This window comes from Emys orbicularis, chromosome 1 (genome assembly GCF_028017835.1).
Source record: "Emys orbicularis isolate rEmyOrb1 chromosome 1, rEmyOrb1.hap1, whole genome shotgun sequence".
Lineage (NCBI taxonomy): Eukaryota > Metazoa > Chordata > Testudines > Emydidae > Emys > Emys orbicularis.
In genome coordinates, this window is record NC_088683.1 from 267,126,754 (window position 1) to 267,151,531 (window position 24,778).

Genomic DNA, 24,778 nt, shown 5'->3' on the forward strand with positions numbered 1-24,778 from the left:
CCAGAGAAGAGTTGGTTGCACTCAGTATATAACTGTAGAAGTTCGAATGTGGAAAAATAAGTGTGCATTTCTTGTAAACAGAAATAATTTAAAAATCAAAATATGGCATATGTGAAGTATAAAATTGTCAAAGTAGCTTACAGTTGGCATTCAAGTCTGTTATATGAACAGATGCTGTTTGAACTCTTGAAAAATTGATTTCTTGCCTAAAGTATGCATCCTTTGGATTATATCAGTTTTTGGTTTGCTTTTAATGAGCAATTGATATTATAAACTCAGAAAAAGCTTTAAACTGCTTTATTTGATGTCAATAACTAAAAATAAAATTAACTTACATTTAAAAAATCAATGAAAAGACTATATTATTAAAGAGAACAAACACTTTTGTTTGAAATTGCATGAAAGCACCAAATTCAATTGTTATTTTTAATAATTAAATCTAAATCGAGTCATCTTTGTTATTTGTACGTACTATCCAGTACCCCTTCAATTTCCATCTTGCTGCTGTTCTATCTTAGCTGTAACTAATTGTGACACATTACAGAAAACATGTATTAACTCTTTCTGGATTTTTAGCAACAAAATGTGATATCTTTTTCTTATTTGCAAGGGAAAGTTTTATGAAGCAGTTTATTGATCGTCAGCAGCAGGATACAAGCTGCTTATTGCGAAGACTCCCTTCGGCATCTTCTTCCTCATGTGACCACTCCAAAAGATCTGCAATTGAAGAAAACAAGTATATTGACCAAAAGGTAAATACCAGAGTGTAAGAAATATATGTTCTTCATTGTTTTAAACATATGGTGTGAGGAAATGCTGCAAATTGTCAAAATTTTGACAATTTGTCAAAATTTCAGAAATATCAGGAAACAGTCAAAAGTATTTAAGAACTTAAGTTGTCTAAAATAGACATAGGGACAGATCCCCAGCTAGTCTAAATTGTCATTGCTCCCTTGGCTTCGGTTAAGCTATGCCATTTTACAGAAGTTGAGGATCTCCTGTGTAATTTTTTAAAAACGCATCCATTTTTCTGTGCATAATATTTTTTAAATCTATATGGTGCAAGTCACTTTCCATCATGTTTGAAATTAAAGTTTGTGAATTTAAAATTTGCATTTTTGAGCTTTCCTCTACCAGTGATTATAATGCTGTTGTAACCAGGTCAGTATGAGAGCCTTGGAGCTGTGTTAAAAATTCGCAATGAATCATTTCTTACAAATCATTTTCTAAACTTTTAGAAAAGTTTAGCCCATTTTTATGTCTGTGAATCATTAGCAAACAGTTCCCGATATTTACAAAGTTGGTCCCTTGTTGTTTTGAACGCAGAAAGGCTCCCCGCCGGACTGGTACAAGGCACATGTATATAAGTTGGTATTTGTTTGCCTGAATTGGGTGCATGCACAACAATAAGGGAAAACGGAATAAGCTTCAAATAACATAGTGGGTTGGCAGGGTACAAAGAATGAGAAGCTAGGGTATGCCTGGGTATCCACATGAGCATGGTGGAGAAAAAGGTAACCAAGGTGCAAAATACTGGTCATTTTTATCCTGTTTCCTGCAAATACCTTTTTCCATAGCCAACGGATCCTATACTTTACAGTACCAATTGATCCAAACTGGAGTGCAATAAAGCATCTGGCACCAATCAGGAGAAAGTGCAGACAAGTATCAACTCTTCTGATGGGTGAAAATTATCCGCACCAAGTAGAGCAGTAGAAATATTGGATTATATCATAAGCTGGTGTTAATGAGCCCAAGTCCGTTGAGGTCAGTGGAGCTACGCCATATTACACTAAGTGAGGATCTGTCCATTAACTTTTAGCAGGAAACTTAGGGTACGTCTTCACTACCCGCCGTATCGGCGGGTAGCAATCGATTTATCTGGGATCGATATATCGCGTCTCGTTAAGACGCGATATATCGATCCCCGAACGCGCTCACTGTCGACTCCGGAACTCCACCAGAGCGAGCGGCGGTAGCGCAGTCGACGGGGGAGCCGTGGCCGTCGATCCCACGCCATCTGGACCCCAGGTAATTCGATCCAAGATACTTCGACTTCAGCTACGCTATTTGCGTAGCTGAAGTTGCGTATCTTGGATCGATCCCCCCCCCCCAGTGTAGACCAGCCCTTAGGCTCAAGCTCTTTTGGCTGAAGACTTGAATAACCTAGTATTATAGGTGAACTGTACTGTGAAGGTTAATATACAGGGTGAAAATCAATGCAAATCTAAATAATTCAAGGTGAAGGTTAATATTAAAGATGACCTGTAGTGTTTTGAAACAGTAACCACCTGACCTTACAAAATGCAGCTGAATGTGCAAATAAATATAACTGTTATTTCATCTCAGTTTTAATATTCGTACTCCTTTCTCTGTTTTTTGTAAGTAGTTAATGTCCTTTGATTGTTAATTTCCTCTGTTTTTGTACATTCTAATATGGGCTGGGCTGATGATATCAGAAACAGACAAGAGTGTAAGCATATGTGAAAAGTAATAGTGAACCACTTAGTACTGAAAAATATAGGTTTATATTATTCTCCATTGACGGGTCTCCACTATTCCCCCCAATAACAAAATTAGGTGTTACAGATATCATTGCCCTGAGCATGCTGGGATTGTGAGCAAGAGATTGGTGATCACATGGCAGTAATGTTGCACCAATTAAACAAAGTAAAAATAAAGATCTATTTAATTAAAAACATTGCAGATCTCCTTTAACTGATTTACAGCCCCTAACAATGATCTGCATGCTACTGATATCATAATGATATTTTACAGCAACACAACCTATATAACAGGGGTCGGCAACCTTCGGCACATGGCTCATCAGGGTAATCCTCTGGTGGGCCTCGAGACATTTCGTTTACATTGACCGTCCACAGGCACAGCCCCTTGCAGCTCCCCGTGGCCGCGGTTCACCATTCCCGGCCAGTGAGAGCTACGGGGGGCCATGCCTGCAGACAGTCAACGTAAGCAAAATGTCTCACAGCCCGCCAGCAGATTACCCTGATGGGCTGTGTGCCGCAGGTTGCCGAACCCTGCTATATAAGAAACACAAAAACTATCATTTCCTTTAGAATGGACAATTTGTATAAGTGCATTCACCATGTGAACTTTTAGTACTCTGGGCAGAGCAGAAGCAGAGCAGTGTTCACATTTCTTATGAAAGTCCTTTAAGAAAAAGTTATTTGGTTAGTTTAACCACAGCGCTTTCATACTATCCTTTGAAATAGTAATGAAACAAAGATTTTCCTACAAAATACTCTTGTGCAACAAATCACATAGGCCTCAATTCCAAAAGGTACTTCAGGAGTACCACTGGTACCACTACATGTGAGTGGTCCTATTGACTTCAGGGGACTACTCACATGTTTACAGAAATGCACATGCTCAAATACCATGCTAAATGGGAGCGTTATTTCCTGTTTCTCCCTGTATGCAAAGTTAACCCATCTTGATTTCACATAGAGATGGGCACATAAATCGTGAACATATTAATTGAATAGTTTGTTCAATAAGATTTTGCAATTTAAAAAAATAAAATATTTGTTTTTTCCCATTATTCAGCCAGCTGTAATAGCAAATATGGATACGCCGAATTTCAGTTTTGAATTGAAACAAATATTCACATATTATTGGTGCACTATTCACCCAACTCTAGTTATGAAACCATGAAATTCTGATGATGTAAAGGGTAGAATTAAATATAAATAACATTTCTGGTCAGATGTTGCATGAAACTGCGTGTTTACATGTTCACGCAGGAAGCAAGAGAGCACTAGGTAGGATTTAGTCAGAGCAATTACTATGGCTTTCTGTAGTTAGTTTCCATGGCAACCTTTCATTTGTGTGATCCAATTTTCTTAAAAAATCTTATCCTTTAAGCAAGCATGGAATGATATTGTATGTATAGTTTACATTCCTGTGTCAAAAAGAAACATCACTATTTAACTGATACCAGTACCTCATAGAATGTACACTACTACTACTGATAAGAGTTTGATGGCTTTAGCAGTTTTTCACCTCTTCTTTGCACTGAGGATGACAGTGCAAATGTCAGGTTTGGAACCAAAAGACAGGATTCTGTTGCTCTTCCCCATACCTCCTCCTTGTAGTGTCTGTAATGTGTCTAGCCGTTCCATTTCCTCTTTGAATTATGTCAGCATTTCTGTCTTCCACCCCTACTGACTTGATAGGCAGCACTTAATTTATATTACATATTTGCTTACTTCCACCTGAGAAATGTTCTTTTGTTTTATCTCTATAGTGTAGTGACGTACTTACTGACATTTATATTCAATACCAAAGTGACATGCAATTCACGACAATGTGAATCGCAATTTATCTCCTTTGGTCTCCTGTAAAGTTGAGACTGCAAATAATAAATCTTCTCAGTATGAGAGTTATTTATTTCCCTTCAAGGATTTTCTCCAGTTTTAAAGGGGGAATGAGCTTGCATTGCACTCCTTGTTTTTTTATGACCCTTACCTTTCTGACCCAAATACCTATTCTAAAACTTTGGCTATATGTAGGCATTTGTGTTTAGGAAATATTTTCCTTGTCCCAAATGGCAGAAACATTGAATATTCCTATGACAGTAATTTATTTGTGACAATCATTATTGTGTGTAAGGTAACCTAATAATCTGACGATGACTTCTGACAAAACTTCTTTATCCATACACATTATCATTACCTGGTAACAACAGTTGACTTGAAGTTGTATCATCTCACCAGTCTCTAAGAAACCATAATAATGTTCCCTAAAATAATTATCTCAACCCTACACCTCACTTCTCAGTAATGACTACTTTTCTATGTAGATATTTTTTCAGTTCTTCCAGCTGAAATATCTAAACCACTGGTATTGCAGAACATCTGCTGTAGATGTCGTAGGATTCTGATAGGAGAAAGAGGAGTATGAGAAGAAAAGTGAAAGTGGGAGACAGACAGGTACATCTTTGACTTAGCTACATGATAGTTGCTCATGAAGTCATTTATCTGTGGCTTTGGATGGTGAGAAGAGGATGGCAGCTGGATGAGAGGGGATCAAGGAAAAATTTGGAGGAAAGGAAATCCAGGTAGCAAGTATTAGGATTTTGCGGTTAAAGGGGAGGAGAGAGGTAGGATGAGAGATAGAGAGGACCAGTAGGTGTAATTGAAGGAAGTTTATTACAAGCTAGGCCTGGAATTATAGTCAGTAGGACTAGCATTTTGCATTTCATAACAACACACTGTAAATGTGATCAGCTGCCTCACTTTACACCTTTTAAATGCTTTCTTTTGTCACCTACAATGACACTAGCCATGAGTGTCCAATGCCCTTAGGACCAGATTCTCATTTACATTAAAGCACCTTTGCATTGCCAGCGTTGGTGCACATGGAAATCTGGTTTTTGGTATTATATACCATTAACATCGCATATAAACACAGAACGCTGGTGGACTGTTAGACTTGGATATAAATAGATATTTCTGAATACTAATTCAGAGTTCATATTTTGAACATTAATGTACTTACAACATAAGCTGCTTATAAATTCAGTGAATGTGAGTAAATAAAGGATGTTCCACAGGGTATTAGAGAAATAATTCTGTTACTCCAGTCCAGTGCTTGGGGCAGAGGCAGACATGGGAGGCAGAGAGGTTTTAAGGCACTTTTGTGGTCCTATTCTAGGGGCTATATGGTCCTGTCCATCCCTAGCGTAAGTTAGAGTAGCCTCATGCCTGCTCTAATTGACACTTTGCTTCCCATGGCTCTCTATGGAAGCAGAAAATAGCCATAGTGCAATCCAGCCACATCTCTGATGCTGCAATTCTCCCTCTACATTGGGGGCTGGGAGCAAGCCTGTGAAGAGTCCTTGCACTAGCTCTGTGGCTAGGCAAGGCCTTTGCAAAAGCAGTATTCTCAGGGAGGCATTTCTGCTCACTTTAAGGCCTTTTTACTCTGCCAGACCAAAGTAAAAGGGCCCTAATATAACTGAGAATCAGGCCCTTTAGATGGATCTGGACATTTTCTCTTCCTTAAATCTTACTATAGATACGCTTTAAGTCTGAATTGTGAGAGTGAACCTGGCTTCTGAATACATAGGGGCCAGAATCTTCAGTGCTGTGTAGGTGCATTGTATAGGGACAGGCACACAGTGAGACTCATGAGGGGAAATCTTTTGCCTGAAGAGTTTTCAAAAAGGTGACTTGGGTGCTCCCAAGGCAGCTGTTCAAACTTTGTTTTTTGCTTATTGTGGGCAAGTCCAAGTGGCCAGGTGATCTAAATGGATTTTCAAACTATGCGAGGGCCACATAGCTGGATTCATGCTCTGAAAAGTCATAACTTCCCAGTGGCTAGGTGCTGGCCTGTTTTTCTCCCCAGTGCCTAATCAGGGCTTCTGAGGCTGCCTGTAGAAAGCATCCCAAGATAACTGCTGACGGAAGAAAGAGTATTAGTGAAAGAAAACACAAGTACAGGTGTGTGATGCCGCAGTAAATTTTATCTAATAAATAGATGGGGAGGGGATACAGAAAGAAGAAAAGATGGATTGGGAGAATTACAGTCATGGCAATAAACAAACATTACTGATTGTGGGGTGGGGCTGCGGGAATTGACCAGGAGGTGTTCATTTTCACTTCCATGTATGCATGACAGGTACCTTGGTGGCCTGCTAAGAAGTGCCCCACATCCACCTGGAACAAGATGTGAATGGCCAGTGCTTGGAATCTACACAGGAGAACTTGATTGTTTCTGCTGGGGGGAAAGGGGGGAGATGATTGGTTAAAAGGTGGTTGCATTTCAGCAGGTAGCGGGGGCACCCGCAGCAGAGACTGAGGCAGAGTCATAGCAAATGAAAAGTCAAAAAAAAAAAATCTGGAGACACATTCCTGTGCTTACAACAAAGCTCCGGTAATGAAAGCTTTGACAGGATGCATCAGAGCTGCAGAAAACTTATCACAAACCTAGAATCAAAGTGACAAAAAACTGCCCGGAATGTATTCTATAAAGCATACACAGCTTCAGCAAACCCTGTCAAAAATCCAAGTTAGGAACAAACTCACTCATAACTTGGCTCATCTTTTCATAGAATCATAGAATATCAGGGTTGGAAGGGACCTCAGGAGATCATCTAGTCCAACCTGCTGCTCGAAGCAGGACCAATCCCCAGACAGACTTTTGACCCAGATCCCTAAATGGCCCCCTCAAGGATTGAACTCACAACTCTGGGTTTAGCAGGCCAATGCTCAAACCACTGAGCTATCCCTCCCCCCATACAAAACAGCACATAACTATTTAATCATATTTCAAAACAGATAGGCTTCTAAGATGAACTTTCAAAGTGCTTGTGGCTTATGTGTACTGATATTCATGTGTATACTTACAAAAGTGGATAAAGAAGGGGTGAGTTTTGGAAATCTGTTCATATATCTAGGTACTTATGTAGCTAAGTATCTGAGCTGCTTCTGCACCTGTAGAAGTAGCCTGAAAGGTAGCAAAAATCGTTGTTGTTGTTTTCTTTTTCCTTTATTGTCTCTCACGTGAAAACATAAGAGCGGATTGTGGAAAAGTAAAATGAAGAATGGGTTTTGCATTAAGCTCTGAAAGCTGTGAGATTAGTAGCCATTCTTATTTCTTGAGGGAGTGATTTCCGTAATTTAGGTCCAGCTCGTGTGAAAGGTCTGCCTCCCACGTCCATATGTCTCTCCCTTTGGTTTCATATTTCCGCTGGAATGGATCTGTTGGAAGGTCATGGTCACAAAGGTGTAATCAATCTCTCAGGTAACCGAGGCAATACCAAGGAGTGCTATGAATAGAAAGAGAGCCCCTGAACTGGACTTTATTCAATGGAAAGCCAGCACAAAGCGGGGAGCAGTGGGATGATGTGTTCACAGTGACCTGTGCTGCATGGCAGACAGTCAGCTGAGTTTCGTACCAGCTAGAGTTTTTTCCAGTTATTTGGCTTCATTCCCAGATGTGATCCTGCTGATGCCTATTAAAGTTGAAAGAGCTGGTACACAAACATTAACCCAGTTATGAGCCTGATGCTGCAAGGGGCTGAGCACCCCCTAGGAGATGCCAAGTGTCCTCAATTCTGTTTGACTTCAGTGGGAGTTGAGGGCTCTCAGTACCTCACAAAAAGTGTTTAGCACTTCGTAGGATTTGACCCAAATGTGCCCAAATATCTCATTTACTTGCAGATTCACAAACTGTTAGGGGCCATCATAGTAACATAGGTGCTGGGCTACTACATCGTAACAATGATCCATCTAACCCAACATCCTGCATCCAGCAATGGGCTGGTGTCAGGTGCTTTGGACAAAGGTTCAAGAAACTTCATAATGGAATGATCTGCCCACACAGGAAGTTTCTTCCTAACCCTCTTAATTAGTGGCTGATGTATGCCCTGAAAAATTAGAGTTAATGGCTCTGATTCAGCAAAACATTTAATCACCTGCTGAACTTCAAATACATGCTTAAGTCTATCCCTGTTCATCCAAGCACTTATGCATGTGCTATAGCTGGTACAAAACTCACTGCTTATCTGCTGAGCACCACAAGTCACCATGAATTCATCACCCCAGTGCTCTACTCTCTGCACTGGCTCCCCCTAGAATACAGAGTCCAATTCAAAGTCTCTGTCTTAATATTCATCACTGTTAATTAATAAGAAGAACATGCTTCAATTCTTTGCTGAGGCACAGCATCTATCTCTCACACATTTTTATTCTGTTTAGTGTAACCAGGAATGTTCTCATGATCCACACATAGCTAAATCTTTTTGAATCCTGCTCAGAGGGCTTGAAAGATGTCTTGTAGCAATATCTTGTGACAGTGAGTTCCACAGACTATGTATTGTTGAAAATGTCTTTCAGGGTCTCTATTTTTTTTTTTTTATTTAAAAGGGTAAATAGGAGTCCCCAATCTACCTTATCCATGCCATTCGTTATTTTGTATTCTATCATGTCCCTTCTCATTCACCTTCTTTGTAATTAAACCAAACTAAACAGTACTAAGCTTTTCATTCTCTCCTCAGATAGAAGTCTTTCCTCTAATCATTTTCATCCTTTAGTGCTGGACCCCTTTCTTTCTCTGGGATTTATTTTCAAGATAGGGTGATCAGAACTGAACACAGAATTCAAGGTTAGAACACACCTTTTTTTATTGTGGTAGTGTGATATATATATTCAGTCCAACCCATTCTTTATACATCCTGGTATACAGTTTGCTCTTCTAACAGTTGCTGTTTACTGAGTAGATTTTTCTGAGCTGTCCACAATTGTGCCCATTCCTTTTCCCTGAGTTGGCAACAAAAATGATTAACAGTGATGCATATGAATAGTAGAAATCATTCTTTCTAAAGAATTTATCAACATTGAATTTCATTTGTTGTCATGCTACCCATTTGCTTAACTTTGTTAGGCCTCTCTGGTACCACCTCACAGTCTTGCTAATATCTTGTATGGGGCTTTATCAGAGGCATTTTAAAACACCAAATACATTTTTCCACTATCCATTATTTTGGTGAACATGCTCAAAGAATTCTAATAGTTTAGAGAGAAGCATGCTTTTCCTATATGGAAGCTGCATTGGTTTGGCCCCAGTGCAGTGGTGGGCAGCCTGTGGCCCGTGAGCCGCATGTTGCCCACCACTGCCCTCGTGTATCATGTTCATCTGAGTGTTTTATTATTCTTTTTTTTTTAATTATCATATCAACCTGTTTTCTGGTACTGAAGTAAGTCTCGCTGGTCTATGATTCTGAGGATTATTCCTAGTGTCTTTTTTTAAAAGATAGGTAAAACATTTACTATCATCTCTTAATGAAAGATTGCTTTTTTGGTTTGGTTTGCATCTCAGTGACTTCATTCAGAACTCCTTTCAGAACACTCAAATGTGTGCCATCTACTCTTTGTTCCAGTGTCTCCTATTCTGATATGCAATCAGTTTCTTTTGTTAATTATTTCTGTTTACTGCAAAAAGAAATCAGTAAATGTTATAAAAAGGGATGTTATTTTTAAGAAAGTGGTTTTAATTGCAATGTTAAAATAGTCTTTGACACATTTTAAAGCATATTTTAATGTTCCAATGTAGCTTCCATTAATGCAAATAATAAATAATAAAAATAATTGAAGTAAATGGAAAGAGATCCATTGACTTACATGGAATAGTTCTCACTGAATTTCCACTTCCCATGTTAATGATCACCTACTGTCACAAGTTAATCAGTCTCATAGGTATGGCCCTACCAAAATCATGGTCCATTTTGGTCAATTTCACGGTCATAGGATTTGAAAAAGCTTAAATTTCATCATAGTGGATTTGATTTAAATCAAATCACTAGTCAGGAAGATTCGATTTAATCATGGATTTCTACATAAAAGTGCATTCTTATTGGTTGTTATAACCTTAATACATATTCTTCACAACTCAGAGATAGATGTAGGTTTCATTTTTAGAAGGCACACACTATACATTTTTAAAATGATTTATTTTGAAAACTTTTCAGATTAGTTTTACAGCTACATCAGAAAATGAATGATTGTTTGGTTATTTCATTTATCAAAGATAACTGAAGCAGATGTTTATGAAGTCATTGGGTGGTGAACTATCTCCAATTCAACAGGTTAATCATTAATATTTGGAGGATTTTCTTGCCATGCTGTATTAGGAGGAGAATATCACCAAACAGACATTTTAATTGTTTTATTTAACTAAAACAACAATGTTATGTATTCTGGATTTTTTTTCTTCAACAGCAAACATATAATATTTTAACAAAACAAGCATATGAATTTTTGAACTAAACTCTATTCAAGTTTTTTAAAATCAGGTTTGTTTTTGTTAAAATTGTTTTTAACTAAAATAGTTAAATGAAATATTTAAAAAACAAAAACAAAATTAAATCAACTGTGTCAGCCAGGTCAACATGAGAAATTTAAAATATTGGCTTCTGCAGCTAACTCTGTCGTCTTCACCTTCATTTTCCTGTTTGTTCATAATCTGGAAAAGAAAAACAAGCTTTCCTGCTTTTCCAGGTCCCAAACGATTTCTTAATTTGGAATGAATTAGTTCAAAGGAAGAAAAAATTCTTTCTACATCGGCAGAAGAAGCTACTGCTGTTAAAAGTGAGATTATCACTTCAACAGACTCTAAATCCAAGTGCTTAAGTGACTTCCATCAGTTCACTGGTGTGACTTTCTTTAAAACATCATCAGCAAACATATATTTCTTGAATGGTTCACCCTTAGCTCTGAAGTTTATTATAGTTGGCATTGTGGAGGGATGATTGCTGGACGTCCATGTCATAGTCAACTCCTCTTCTTCGGCAGTTAAGGTTTCAACCTGGTACCAAGTATTGAGAATATTTGCAAGAAAATGAGCTGGAGAGAGTGCTTGTCCCATTCGTTTTTTTAATGCTTGTAATATAACTCCATAAGATTGGGTCCCTAATCCATGAACTCATTTACAAAACTTTTCTTAAACATTACATGAATATAGTGTCTCATACTATAGAATTGGAATTTATAATCCCTATTCCATGATGAGATATCTTTGAGCTATAATGTATCTTAATTAAAACTATCTTTAGATAGGTTTTTTCCTCAAAAAGCATTTTATCAAAAAAATCTGATTTAAATTAAAAAAATCATTGATTTTTATCCACCCTGAATTTCATTATTTCAGCTATTTAAATCTGAAATTTCCCGGTGTTGTAATTGTAGGGGTCCTGACACAAGAAGGAGTTGTGGGAGGAAGGGGGGCGTCGCAAGGTTATTGTAGTGGGGGTTGCAATACTGCTAACCTTACTTCTGCGCTGCTGCTGGTGGTGGCGCTGCCTTCAGAGCTGGGCAGTTGGAGAGCAGCGGTGGCTGCTGCTCGGAAGCCCAGCTCTGAAGGTGGAGCCACCGCCATGAGCAGCGCAGAATTAAGGGTGGCATGGTATGGTATTGTCACCCTTACTTCTGCGCTGCTGCTTGCAGAGCTGGGCCCTCAGTCAGTAGCCACCACTTTCCAGCCACCCAGCTCTGAAGGCAACAGTGCAGAAGTAAGTGTGGCATGGTATGGTATTGCTGCTATTACTTCTCCGCTGCTGCTGGTGAGGCACCACACCCAGCTCTGAAGGCAGCGCAGAACTAAGGATGGCAATAGTGCGCCCCCCCCCCCGCAACTCCCTTTTGGGTCAGTACCCCCAATTTGAGAAACACTGGTCTCCCCCTAGAAATCTGTATAGCATAGGGCAAAAGCATGCAAAAGACCAGAGTTCAGAGTGGCGGGGGACCAGATAGATTTCACAGTCCGTGACGTGTTTTTCATGGCCGTGAATTTGGTGTGGTCCTACTCATAGGGACTTAATTCTGGATATAGTGTTCTTGTGACTCAAGATATTAGGACAAATGATGCAGCTGCATTCTGTCGTCTTCCAGAGTATTCTAACTTTTCCTTTTCTAATTATTAACCTGGTAGAACACTCTGGCTTATCATATTGCCTATGAATATAGTAGAAAATAACAGAACATAATAGAACATGGGTATAGTAGTTCCAAAGCTGAAACTGGAGTTTGCATTTTGAAAAATAAATAATGCACCAAATAGTAGTGTTATCTGTATTTTTCTAAATTAATCTTTGCAGAAAGTTTGTGTACATCGATCAACAGATTTCAGTCAAACTTTGTTTAGTTACTCTTCCTTCACTGAGTTTCTCACCCGTGTCCTAGAATTACAGCTTGCTTATAAAGCCACTAAATTAAACAGTTTAATTCTTCAGTCTTAACTATTCAGGTGAATCACAAGATGTTGCAGAAATGTAGCTGTGACATTCAGAAAGGCCATTAAAACAATCTATCTGCTATTATGAGAATGGCTTATGATTCTTTCATTTTTCTTCTCAGTCTTAATTTAAAAAAAAATTCATTTTGTCCTGTCTGTTCTCATTCCAGGTTTTCTAATTAAGTTAATATTTTAAAAATGTAGTGAAAATATTTCAGCTTCCTGTCTGGAAAGGAACCAACAGACCTCTTCCTATATTATGAATTTTGAAAAGCTTCACTTCATGTTTTCAGCAAAACTAATCTATGGCTAGTAGTTGATATGTCCAGTCCATCAAATTACAGAATACTGAAAAAGTTAAGCTTTGTTGAACACATTCTCACAATTCAAAATACCATAGTGTGTGTGTGTGTGTGTGTGTGTGTGTGTGTGTGTGTGTGTGTGTGTGTGTGTGTGTGTGTGTGTGTAATCAGCACACATACTTCACCCCTCTGACCACGATTGTCTTGAGAACAAAAGAAGGAACAACATTAATTCATATGAAACTGTTCTTATTACAGTCTTTCTCTGGCCTTTAGTATTTTTAAAGTGCTTATCACCATAGCACAAGGCATCATATCCAAATTTCTATCTGAAAAAAGACCTATCTGTCCTCCCTATATTAAACTGTATTCTGAGGGGAGACCAATCTTCATAGTTATCATCCAATAGAAATGAAATTTAGAGACTAAGAATTTCTGGTGCTCTTTGGATTCCATAATGAATCCCCTCCTTTTCACTTCAGTGTTCTACTTCCTCAGTGTTTCACTTGAAATTTTTAAGGCTTTGGTGCAAAACACCAATTGTCCAGATCACTTTCCCTCTGTTTCTGTAACGAGAGAGAATGCAGATACGTCAGATCTTGGTATGATAGTTCATAGAAGGGAAGAATGCCAGTTCTGTAGCATGGGTCCCCTGACCCCATAGAAGCTCCTCCATGGGGATCAGGTTCTGTGAGTAAAGAGGAGGTAAGATTTAAGGGTGGCAGAAATGCTAGATCTTCCCCTTCAAGCCCTGAGGGGCATCATGAATAAACTGTTAATCTTGTCAGCATAATCATAATCACTCTCTCACTTCTGGTAATGTTCTAGGGAATTCTCAGTTGCATGGCTTCTGTAGGAGGGCTAAAGAAGGAGTCAGAGCTTTGAGGGTCTTGAAGGTGCCACAGGGCTAAGGGCAAACTCCTTTCCCATCCCACTCAGTTGATGGAGAGAGTCAAGCCCTGCCTCCTTGTTGGAATAATGCAATGGAAATTCACTTTCTTGGCTGCTCTGTGAGGACAGTCTTGTCTAGGGGCCAGATTAAAATGCAGGTAGGCCTCTAGTGGAATTTTCAAAAGAGCCTAAGCAGGTTAGGTGCCTAATTCCTATTGATTTCAATGGGATTTAGGTGCTTAACCAGCTTAGGTGCTCTAGAAGATCCCACTAGATGCCTACCTGCATCCTTAGGTGCCTAATTATCTTTGACAATGTGACCCCAAATGTCTGGCTGTCTATCAGACTATCTAGGTATTTATACTGTGCTCACCTCTGTGGTAGCTGAGCTCCTCAAGCAAGAAACATATCAGCGTATGCGCAATATGCCCAGCCGTTTGATGTCATCATCATCAGCCAGGTCGAGAGCCAGTAGTCAGCCATCAAAATAAGTCAGTGGGCACACGTATGAATAGGCACAAAAGTATCAATGTTACTTAACAAATAAATCATGTATGGATTTAAAGGGTGATCTGCAAAACATCTTTGAGTGAGTTTGAAGGCAATGAGTCCCCAAAATGTAATTTAACATTGAATTATTAGCTAGTTTCTGTCCAAACTGACATAAGATTTTCTTATTATTTGTTGAAAATTATGCTGCTATATTACATGAACTCTTACATGTTTTCACCCTCAATACAGATTATATTTTTAAATAACAGATATAATATACAGTAGGCTCTTCATTCAGCTATGCTGTATAAATTAAACCACCACTTGACATCTGCCAAACTCCCAAGTAAAACACACACGGTGGATGTTATTTTCTTGCTTGCATTCCCTAGGATAGAACAGACAAATATTTCCATATGGTTCTACAGATGGGAAATAGTAATTATGTTTAAAATATTGCATTGCTATTAACATTACACAACTGCAAACTCCTCATGTTTAGAAGAACAGTTCCGAGGTTACCATGGAAAAGTATATTACATCTACCTTATCAGTGGTCCCCAAAACATTCCATGGATTTATTATACTTCACTGTCCACTATGAATCCAGGTCTTTTATTACAAAACACCCACCTGAACTAACCTTCATGCTTCTGTTAACAACTTCCTATTGGTGTAATATCAAAATTAATATAATGTAATTTGCACTTTCCCTGGCTCTGTAAAATTTAATACATATAAAAAAAAATTCTGTGCAATTCTCTCTGTACACTGGAAAATGTTGCTAGGACATACAAATATAGCAAAATCTGAATATTCAGTAGTAGTTTGCAATATTTAACATCACTGGACCTGATCCTCAGAGGAAGTCAATGGAACTATGCCATTTTACATGAGCTGAGGAACTGACCCATAATCATTGGATTTGATCTAGCATAATTAATAAATCAGTATTGTCCTGTGATGCCTTGATTTTTATTTCATGAGCTAAATCTTTTTATCCAGGAAGAACAGCCTTGGATTTTTTTAATGTTTTTTTTAAAAATTAAAAAAATAGTTTACCATTAAAATATGTGCAGTACCCTTTTACAGCAGCATGTGGTGCTGCAGAGCAATATTGCTCTGTGATTTATTTTTTTTTGTAAACTGGCATATGCTATAATGGTTTGTTGCACGCATTTTGGGTAACTGACTCTTCCTAAGAAAAATGAAAGAATAAAAAGTCAGACTCACTATCAGGATCGAGTAATTTTGGCTATTTTAAATCCACTCTGTCAGTGACAGTAGTGAAATGTGCCAGCACTTGTTGAAAAAACATTAGAGACAGGTCAATGATTTCTTAATTCTGTGTTCTCAGGCAGCACCTGCACAAATACATTCTTGGGAATCTGGGAATCAAAAGAAGAGCCCTGGTAATGGTTTCCTAGTAGTGTGTGTTTTCCATGACATCCATCTAAAATCTTTTTATTGATGAAGCTTTAAGAGTGGTTTGCTGACCTGCCACAGCTGCTCCACTCCGATTAAAATAACCTGCAGGAGTTCTTTAAAATAAAAGTTCTTAAGAACATATTTAACAATAATCAGATGTTGTAGGCAAAAGCAGGGCACTGTCTTCCACTGAGAAATAATAATGCAATACAATAAAAAGTTATATAACACTGTAGTCATTGCATTGTGCACCTTTATGGGCTGCATAAATAACAAACAAATAAATAACTAATAACCATATACTTAGTGAGTCTTCACAGCACTTTACAATATATAATAAAAGAAAACAGCAGGCTAAATCGGTTTAACCTAAAATAAACTTAATAGAGTATAATATACTTACTTAAATCTATATCATGTGATCAAGTGTTGTCTTTTCTACATTAAAACTACTAATAATTTCCTCTACATGATTCAGGAACTCTGCAGGCATCACAAGTTTTAATTGCCACACTCCTTATATGTACCAGCATGCCACATGAAGACATTATTAAATGAAACAGCAATCATTAAACCCAAGTGTATGTCCTCACTTACAATACTGTAGCATTTTGTCTGTGACACTATGTAAAATTTGGAAACTGAAGTAGGGAGCATCTTGGTTTAATTATCTAATATAGGGGTCGGCAACGTTTGGCACGCGGCTCGCCAGGGTAAGTAACCTGGCGGGCCGGGCCAGTTTATTTACCTGCTGAAGCGGCAGGTTCGGCCGATCGCGGCCCAAACTCGCCGCGGTTCGCCGTCCCGGGCCAATGGGGGCAGCGAGAAGCGGCGTGGGCGAGGGATGTGCTGGCCGTGGCTTCCTGCCGCCCCCATTGGCCCGGGACGGCGAACCACGGCCAGTGGGGGCCGCGATCGGCCGAACCTGCAACATCAGCAGGTAAATAAACTGGCCCGGCCCGCCAGGGTGCTTACCCGCGAGCCACGTGCCGACCCCTGATCTAATATATAAAATAACTTAAGAAAAAATACTTAATATGTAAAAAACTGCAATGCTTTCCTGAATGAGGTTTTTTTCTAGTAGGCCCATTAGTACCTGAAATTGATGAATCTCTTTGACTGTTGATACTTGATTGATCTCAACTGTTGCCTTTAAATATGAGAAATGGATAATTTGGGCACTTCTAAAGAATTCTTCCTCAAGGTTGTCACTCCCAGATATTGTTGGCCAAATCTTCAAAGGTGCACTTGTAGAGTTGGGTCTACATTTTTTGCTTGTGCTCAGATTAGATATACACAACTTTTAATGTATATAGACAAGTCACCGCTTATATAGGATTGTATACATGTTGCAGACGAGGATTACATACACAGGCACCACAGCCATTAGTGGAGAACATGCTCAACTTTATGGTCTAAGTATTCCCTTTGACTTTATTAGACTACTCACAGCACATAAACTTAAACATGTTTGTAATTGTTTGCTAGATTGGGGCCTAAGATGTCCACAACTAACACCTCCCAATATTGGAAATACTGTCATTATGTCCCACTCCTAACTTTAGGAAAATAATTCAGTTCTTCAGTTACTACATTTGGTAATCATCAACATTAGAAGAAAAAAAATCAAACAAAAAATCGCCATTACTCTCAGCAGTCTCAATTATATCTAAATCCACAACAGGGTACCATGTTCATAAATCCACTAAACCTGTGATGAACTATTGAGAATCACATTAAAACAAGATGCTCACAAAATACATTTTTATATATGTGCACATACTCATATACACATACATATACAGAGTATTATGAATCCACATCCCAATGCGAAACAGATCTGTTACAAGTAGTCAATAAATGTCAATTCTTTTTTATTTACGGAATAGTCTATGACTGATGTATACACATAGCAGGTATTATAGAATCAGAGAAATGTAGGGCTGGAGAGGTCATCTACAACCCCCTGTGCTGAGGAAGGCCCAAGTAAACATAGACCATTCTGACAGATGTTTGTCCAACCTGTTCTTAAAAACCTCCAATGATGGGGATTTCACAACCTCCCTGGGAAGCCTATTTCCAGAGCTTAACCACCCTTATAGTTAGAAAGCTTTTCCTAATATCTTACCTAAATCTCCCTTGCTGCAAATTAAGCCCATTACTTCTTGTTTTACCTTCAGTGGACATGGAGAACAATTGATCACAGTCCTCTTTCTAACAGTCTTTAACATATTTTGAAGACTGTTATTAGGTTCCCCCCTCAGTCTTCTTTTCTGAAAACTGAACATGCCCAGTTTTTCTAACCTTTTCTCATAAATAAAGTTTTCTAAAACTCTTACCACATTTGTTGCTGTCCTCTGGATTCTTTCCAGTTTGTTCACATCTTTCCTGAGGTGTGGCAGCAAGAATTGGACAGGATACTCCAGCTGAGGCCTCAACAGTGCTGAGTAGAGTGGGACAATTACTTCCTGTGTGTTGCATATAACTCTCTTATTAATACACCCCAGAATGACATTAGCCTTTTTTGCAAATGCATCACATTGTTGACCTATGTTCAATTTGTGATCCACTATGACCCCCAGATCCTTTTCAGCAGTACCACCAGCTAGCCAGTTATGCCCCATTTTGTAGTTATGCATTAGATTTTTCCTTCCTTCCTTACGTTCATTGAATTTCATAGACAGACCAATTCTCCAATTTGTCAAGGTCCTTTTGAATTCTAATCCTGCCCTCCAAACCCCTTCTAGCTTGGTATCATCTGCACATTTTATTAGCATACTCTCCACTCCATTATCCAAGTCACTAATGAAAATATCGAATGGTATCAGACCCAGGACTGACCCCTGCAGGATCCCACTAGATACACTCTCCCAGTTCGACAGGGAACCATTGATAACTGCTCTTTGAGTATGGTCTTTCAACAAGTTGTGCACCCACCTTGTAGTAATTTCATCTAGACCATGTTTCCCTAGTTCGTTTATGAGACTGTCATGTGGGACTGTGTCAGAAGCCTTACTAAAATCAAGATATATCAAGTCTACTTCTTTCCCCCATCCACTAGGCCAGTAACTCTGTCAAAGAAGGAAAATTGGTCCTTTTGGCGGGTTTTGTTCTTGAGAAGTCCATGCTATCTGTTCCTTATAATCCTATATCCTCTAGGTGCTTACAAATTGTTTGTTTAATAATTTGTTGCAGTATCTTTCCAGGTTTCAAAGTTAGGTTGACTGATGTGTAATTTCCCAGGTCCTCTTTGTTATCCTTTTTAAAGATAGGTACAGTGTTTGCCTTTCTCCAGGACTCTTGGACCTCAAGCGCCCTCCATGAGTTCTCAAAGATATTTGGTAATATTTCTGAGATTGCTTCAGCTAGTTCCTTAAGAGCCCTAGGATGAATTTCATCAGGCCCTGTCGACTTGAATACATCCAACTTATCTAAATATTTTAATCTGTTTTTTTCTGTATTTTTCCTTGCGTTCCTTCCCCCTTGTTGTTAATATTAATTGTGTTAAGTATCTGATCACAATTAACCTTTTTAATGAAGATTGAACCAGATTAGGCATTGAACAACTCAGCCTTCTTGATGTCATCAATTATTAGATTTCCTTCCCCACTATGTAGAGAACCTACACTTTCCGTCATCTTTCTCTCACTCCTAATGTATTTAAAGAACCTTTTTTTATTGTCTTTTATGTCCCTTGCTAGGTGTAACTCATTTTGTGCCATAGCCTTTCTGATTTTGTCTCTACATGCTTGTGCTATTCTTTTGTACTACTCCTTCACAATTCTTCCATATTTCCACTTTTTATAGGATTCCTTTTTGATTTTCAGGTCACTAAAAAGAGCTACTGCTGGAGTTATATTGGCCCCTTAGTATTCTTCCTGTCTTTCCTTTATGTCAGGATAGTTTGTAGTTGTGCATTTAATATTATCTCCTTGGGAAACTGTCGCCTCTCCTGAACTCCCTTTTCCCTTAGCTGTTCTTCCCATAGCATATCTACCAGTTCTCTGAGTTTGTCTGATTTTCTGAAGTCCTTATTCTGTTTCTTTCACTCCTTCCTTTCCTTCATATCATACATTCATCATTTCAGGATCACTGTCACCCAAATTGCCTTCCAGCTTCAGATTTGCTACCAATTGTTCCCTGATGGTCAGAATCAACTCTAAAATGGCTGTCCTTTAGTTACTTATACCACTTTCTGAAACAAACAGTTGTCTCCAATACATTCCAAGAACTTATTGGAAATTTTGTGTTTTGCTGCATTACTTTTCCAGCAGATGTCTCGGTACTACTGGGTACTACCAGGTCTTGTGTTTTGGATATTCTTTTTATTTGTTCTAGAAATGCCTCATCCACCTCTTCTTTCTGATTTGTTGGTCTATAGTAGACCCCTACTATGATGTCACCCCTATTTTTAGCCCTTCTATCTTTACCCAGAGATTTTCAACTGATCAACAAGTGTATATATTCTTGATGTAGAATGCAACATCGCCTCTATTTTTGTTCTGCCCATCCTTCCTGAACAAGCTATACTCCTCTATGCCATAATTCCAGTCATGAGACTTACCCACCAAGTCTCTGTGATGCCAGTTCAGTTATAACTTAAATTACGTACTAATATTTTCTGTTTGACTTCCAGTTCTTCCTATAGTCAACAATCCCAACATCTAGTTTATCTTATTTGGGGAACACCAAGCTCCCCCCAAAAACAATGATCTTCCTGAAATGTTTCATGCACATCTCCCAGGTTTTCTGGGAAGATGAAGGGTCTCAAAAGTATGGTGCTTTGAAAATGTAGCTGTAATTTACTTTATAAAAATTATTCTTAAAAATAATCAACATTATTATTAGATTGCACAGGTTAAAAGCATGCATGGGAAGGGAGCTTAAAAAGCATATAATATCCACACTTGAAAAGGGCAACTGTTTAGAAAAAAAATTACTGCTTTCAATGATATTATGCATCTCAGCGGTACGGTTTTGCTCAAGAAATGATAGAATCTTTCAAAACAGTGAACATTTTAAGGTCACCTGGCATATATTAATGTATTTTGAGGACATAGAAAGTCTGTAAAATAAAGAAATTTTACCATGAATCAGAATCAGTTTGGACTTTGAGAGAAACAAAAATACTTGCTGCTTCAGTTTTTTTTTACTACCAAAAAATATAGTCTTCTGAAGACCTTGTGCCTATATCCCTAGGCCAGATACAGGTGAATGAAACAAGCCCAATTTCTGGTCCATCTATAATAAATAGCTTTAAAGAGATGTGCCTAAAGATACTATTTCAGATTGATCAAACACAGGGCTGGGATTGCTAGAAGCTCCTAAATGTTTCTCTAATGATTACTTAGAGATTATGGTAATGATTCCCAAATAGCTGACATAGTCAAGTCTTGAGAGATGCCTAGGGCCCCATGTTCATCACGGGTGCAGGAATAGATAAATTCCTCAGTTATGATTTATTCCTCTATTTAAAATGTTCATTACTTGCAGATCTACTGGAACCTGCCGGGCCACATAGTAAAACATGGTTTAACAACAGTATCAGGGCACACATTTGACTATGGCAGAATCCAGTGGGAGCCATATTTCCAAGGATACAGAAACTGTAGAGCCAAAAAGGACACAGTGGCAGCCATACTGGGTGGCACTGGAGTTGGGGTCTCCTTATGTAATTTTTATGACATTGAGGGATTATACCTTAAAATTAACCCACTAACTGATTAATTTGGTAACGGCATTGGAAAAGGAGGAGGGATTAGTTCTTTAACTTTGCAGCAGGAGGTATCAATTATTAGCAATATGCACTCCATTGCGCAAACTTTGAAATGAATTAATATATCTGTAAATACTGTAATTAATTCATTACATAATAATAATGTTTCTCAAGCAATTGTGTGCAGCATATATGATACTAAACTTGTTATGCATGCAGGCAATGTTTTATTCAAGAAATAAAAAAATCAACTGGGGGAATGGTCAAGTTAGTTAAACACAGTGCCGTAACAAGGGCGAGGCGAGTGAGGCACTTGCCTCGGGCGCAAAAAGTGCTGGAGAGAAAAAAAAAAAGCTGCTGGCACGGAGATATTTATAACCCAGGAGATCTCCCCCATGGCTCCACCTGCGCCCCCCCCCTCCCCCGTGCCTCCCCCGAGTGCCCCCCGACCCCGACTTGCTCCCACCCCCTCTTCCCAGCCCCAGAGCAGAGCAGCTCCATGCTGCATCCCTGCAACAACTGCTGCCACAGGGTCCTAGTGCCCCCCCTCTCCAGTGCCAGGGCAGACTGACTCTGAGCCTGCCCTTCCCCCTCAGACCCTTCCCTTTTCCGGGAGGACCCTCCAGCAGCACAGGGCTCCCCTACTCGCAGTCATCGCTCCTGCCCCATGCTGGGCAAGGAGGCAGCCCCATCCCTCACCCCCAGTGAGGCTACAGTCAGGGGAAACAGCAGGGGAGGAGGCGCACGCAGCACCCCCCGGCACCCACCACAGGGGAGGCGAGGGAGATTCCTGGACGTGAGAGGGGCCCTAGAAGCACATGCAGTGACAGTGGTGGGGGTGAGTGTGCTGCTGGGGGGGGTGACGGGACTCCTCTCCCAGAACTTGCTGCTGCCGGCAGGGAAAGGGCTGGGGGGAGTCCTCCTCTCTGGCCCCTGTCCCAGAGCTGCCTGCCTGCACCCCAAACTCATCCCCAGCCCTGCCCCACCCCAGAGCCCACACCCCCAGTCAGAGCTTTCACCCCCCCCCACCGCACCCTCTACCCTCTGCCCGAGCCCTGAGCCCCTCCAGCACCCCAAATACCTTATCCCCAGTCCCAGCCAGAGCCCTCATCCCCCCCACACCCCAACCCTCTGCCCCAGCCCTGAGCCTCTCCCACACCCCAAACCTCCCATTCCCAGCCCCAGCCAGAGCCCTCACCCCCCACACTCCTACTCTCGCCCTGAGCTCCTCCCACACCCCAAACCTCCCATTCCCAGACCAAGACAGAGCCCTCACCCCTACTCTCGCCCTGAGCCCTTCCCACACTCCAAACCCCTCATCTGCAGCCACAACCCAGTGCCCTCACCCCTGTACCCCATCCCTCTGCACCCCTCCCATCCCCAAACTCCCTCCCAGAGCCTGCACCCCAATCTCCTGCCCCAGCCTAGGGCCTGCACCCCAGACCTCCTCCCTCACCCAAACTCCCTTCCAGAGCCTTGGGCGGGTGGAGGGGCAGAGTTTGGGTGGGGGCAGGTTCTGGGCACCACCAAAATTTCTACAAACCTGCCACCCCTGATCCTGCCCTGCAAACCTGAACTCCCAGCATTCTCAGGATACATGCTGATCCCTAGTGGCCACTGCTGATATCCAGCACCTCCCTCCTCTCTTAACCTGTGAGTCCCTCTCTGGATTGGAACTGGACTGGAACCAAACACCATCTTGGAAGCAACATTACCAGCCCAAGCAGTCAAAAATCATGAGTTGACCCCCCAAAATCACAGGCTCTACCGCCGCCACTTCATTCATTCTTCGGCGGCAATTCGGCAGCAGGCCCTTCCCTCCAAGAGGGACTGAGGGACCCGCGGCCGAAGAGCCGGCCCTGGGGGAGGGCGCAATTTTATATTCTTGCCTCGGGCGCAAAAATACCTAGCAACACGAGGAGAAGAGGAAATAAGCACAACCTACTGTAAATGAATCAAGTACAAATGGTTCTGAGAGTGCTCGGCATGAATGAGCAGGACCACAAGCGAGGAAGGTTGGGCCCAAATAGTCATTAAAGAGAGAGCAGCAGAGAGTCCTGTGGCACCTTTAAGACTAACAGATGTATTGGAGCATAAGCTTTCGTGGGTGAATGCCCACTTCGTCGCATGCATGTGACGAAGTGGGCATTCACCCACGAAAGCTTATGCTCCAATACATCTGTTAGTCTTAAAGGTGCCACAGGACCCTCTGTTGCTTTTTACAGATCCAGACTAACACGGCTACCCCTCTGATACTATTAAAGAGAGAGTGAAGGAAGTGATACAGCCTGGAGACACAGTATGTGCTCTCGGTTATCACGGCTTCTCGATGGGGACGACACCATGACAGGGGAGCCTGGATGGATTTTGTCTGAACTTCACCTCTCTGACTCAGGGTGGAACCCATGCCATATGCCCAAGTGTGCAGATTAAAGAGAATGTGACAGAGGCTGTAACAGACAACACCAAATGGGAGTCACTGGTGATCAATCGCTTTTCACCTAGACTTCCCTTGTCCATTAACACCACTTATCTAGTACAAGGGAAAATAGAGCCATTGGTGTCCATTGGTGTCCAAATAATAGCCAAGCAACAGGAAACTGGGGCAATACTGTACATGCAGTGGAAATACCCTGGTGGGCTGTACCAGAGGAGGTGAGCTTGCACCCCCCTGGTTAGTACTTTGAGCCTAATATTAATAGTGGTTAAAATGATTACAGCTACTGTGGTCTTGGAAATGTGTTCTTGCCTGGTAAACTTTAAAAAGAGAGCACAAAAAGGCAGGACTACGATACGAATGAAATGAATGCTAATATAAAAAAGAAAAATAAAGACGGTGGAATGTAGGCCTGGCTTGACATGAGTGACAGGATTATGGAGGTAAATAGATCAGCAGGCTGAAAACGGAATGTTTGTGTTAACTAAGAGAGGTAAAGGGGTCAATGAGCTGAAACAGAATGTCTGAACTATCTAAGATAAGTGGCAGAAATACCAAAGGAACTGTTTACAAAGAACAAGATATCAATGGACAAAATACGTTGGGAATTTAAAAATGAGGTAAAGAGTATTTTGAACATGGACAGTGCATGAACAGAACATGCTGTACGGGGGGGATTGGTTCCTACAAAGTAACCAAGCCAGACCCAAAATGTGTGATTCAATGTATAGTAAATGCAGTGAGATGTGTAAATGTATA

At 40.3% G+C, this 24,778-nt stretch overlaps 1 protein-coding gene across 2 annotated transcripts in view; it reads left to right on the forward strand.

The window, feature by feature from the left end:
* The window catches only part of NALCN (sodium leak channel, non-selective), a 369,797-nt gene that overhangs the window by 284,082 nt on the left and 60,937 nt on the right, over positions 1-24,778 (forward strand). For both annotated transcript variants that reach the window (XM_065410363.1, XM_065410371.1), the window contains one exon: positions 611-752. In XM_065410363.1, the coding sequence (XP_065266435.1) occupies positions 611-752 (142 nt within the window). The remainder of the gene's footprint in view (positions 1-610; positions 753-24,778) is intronic.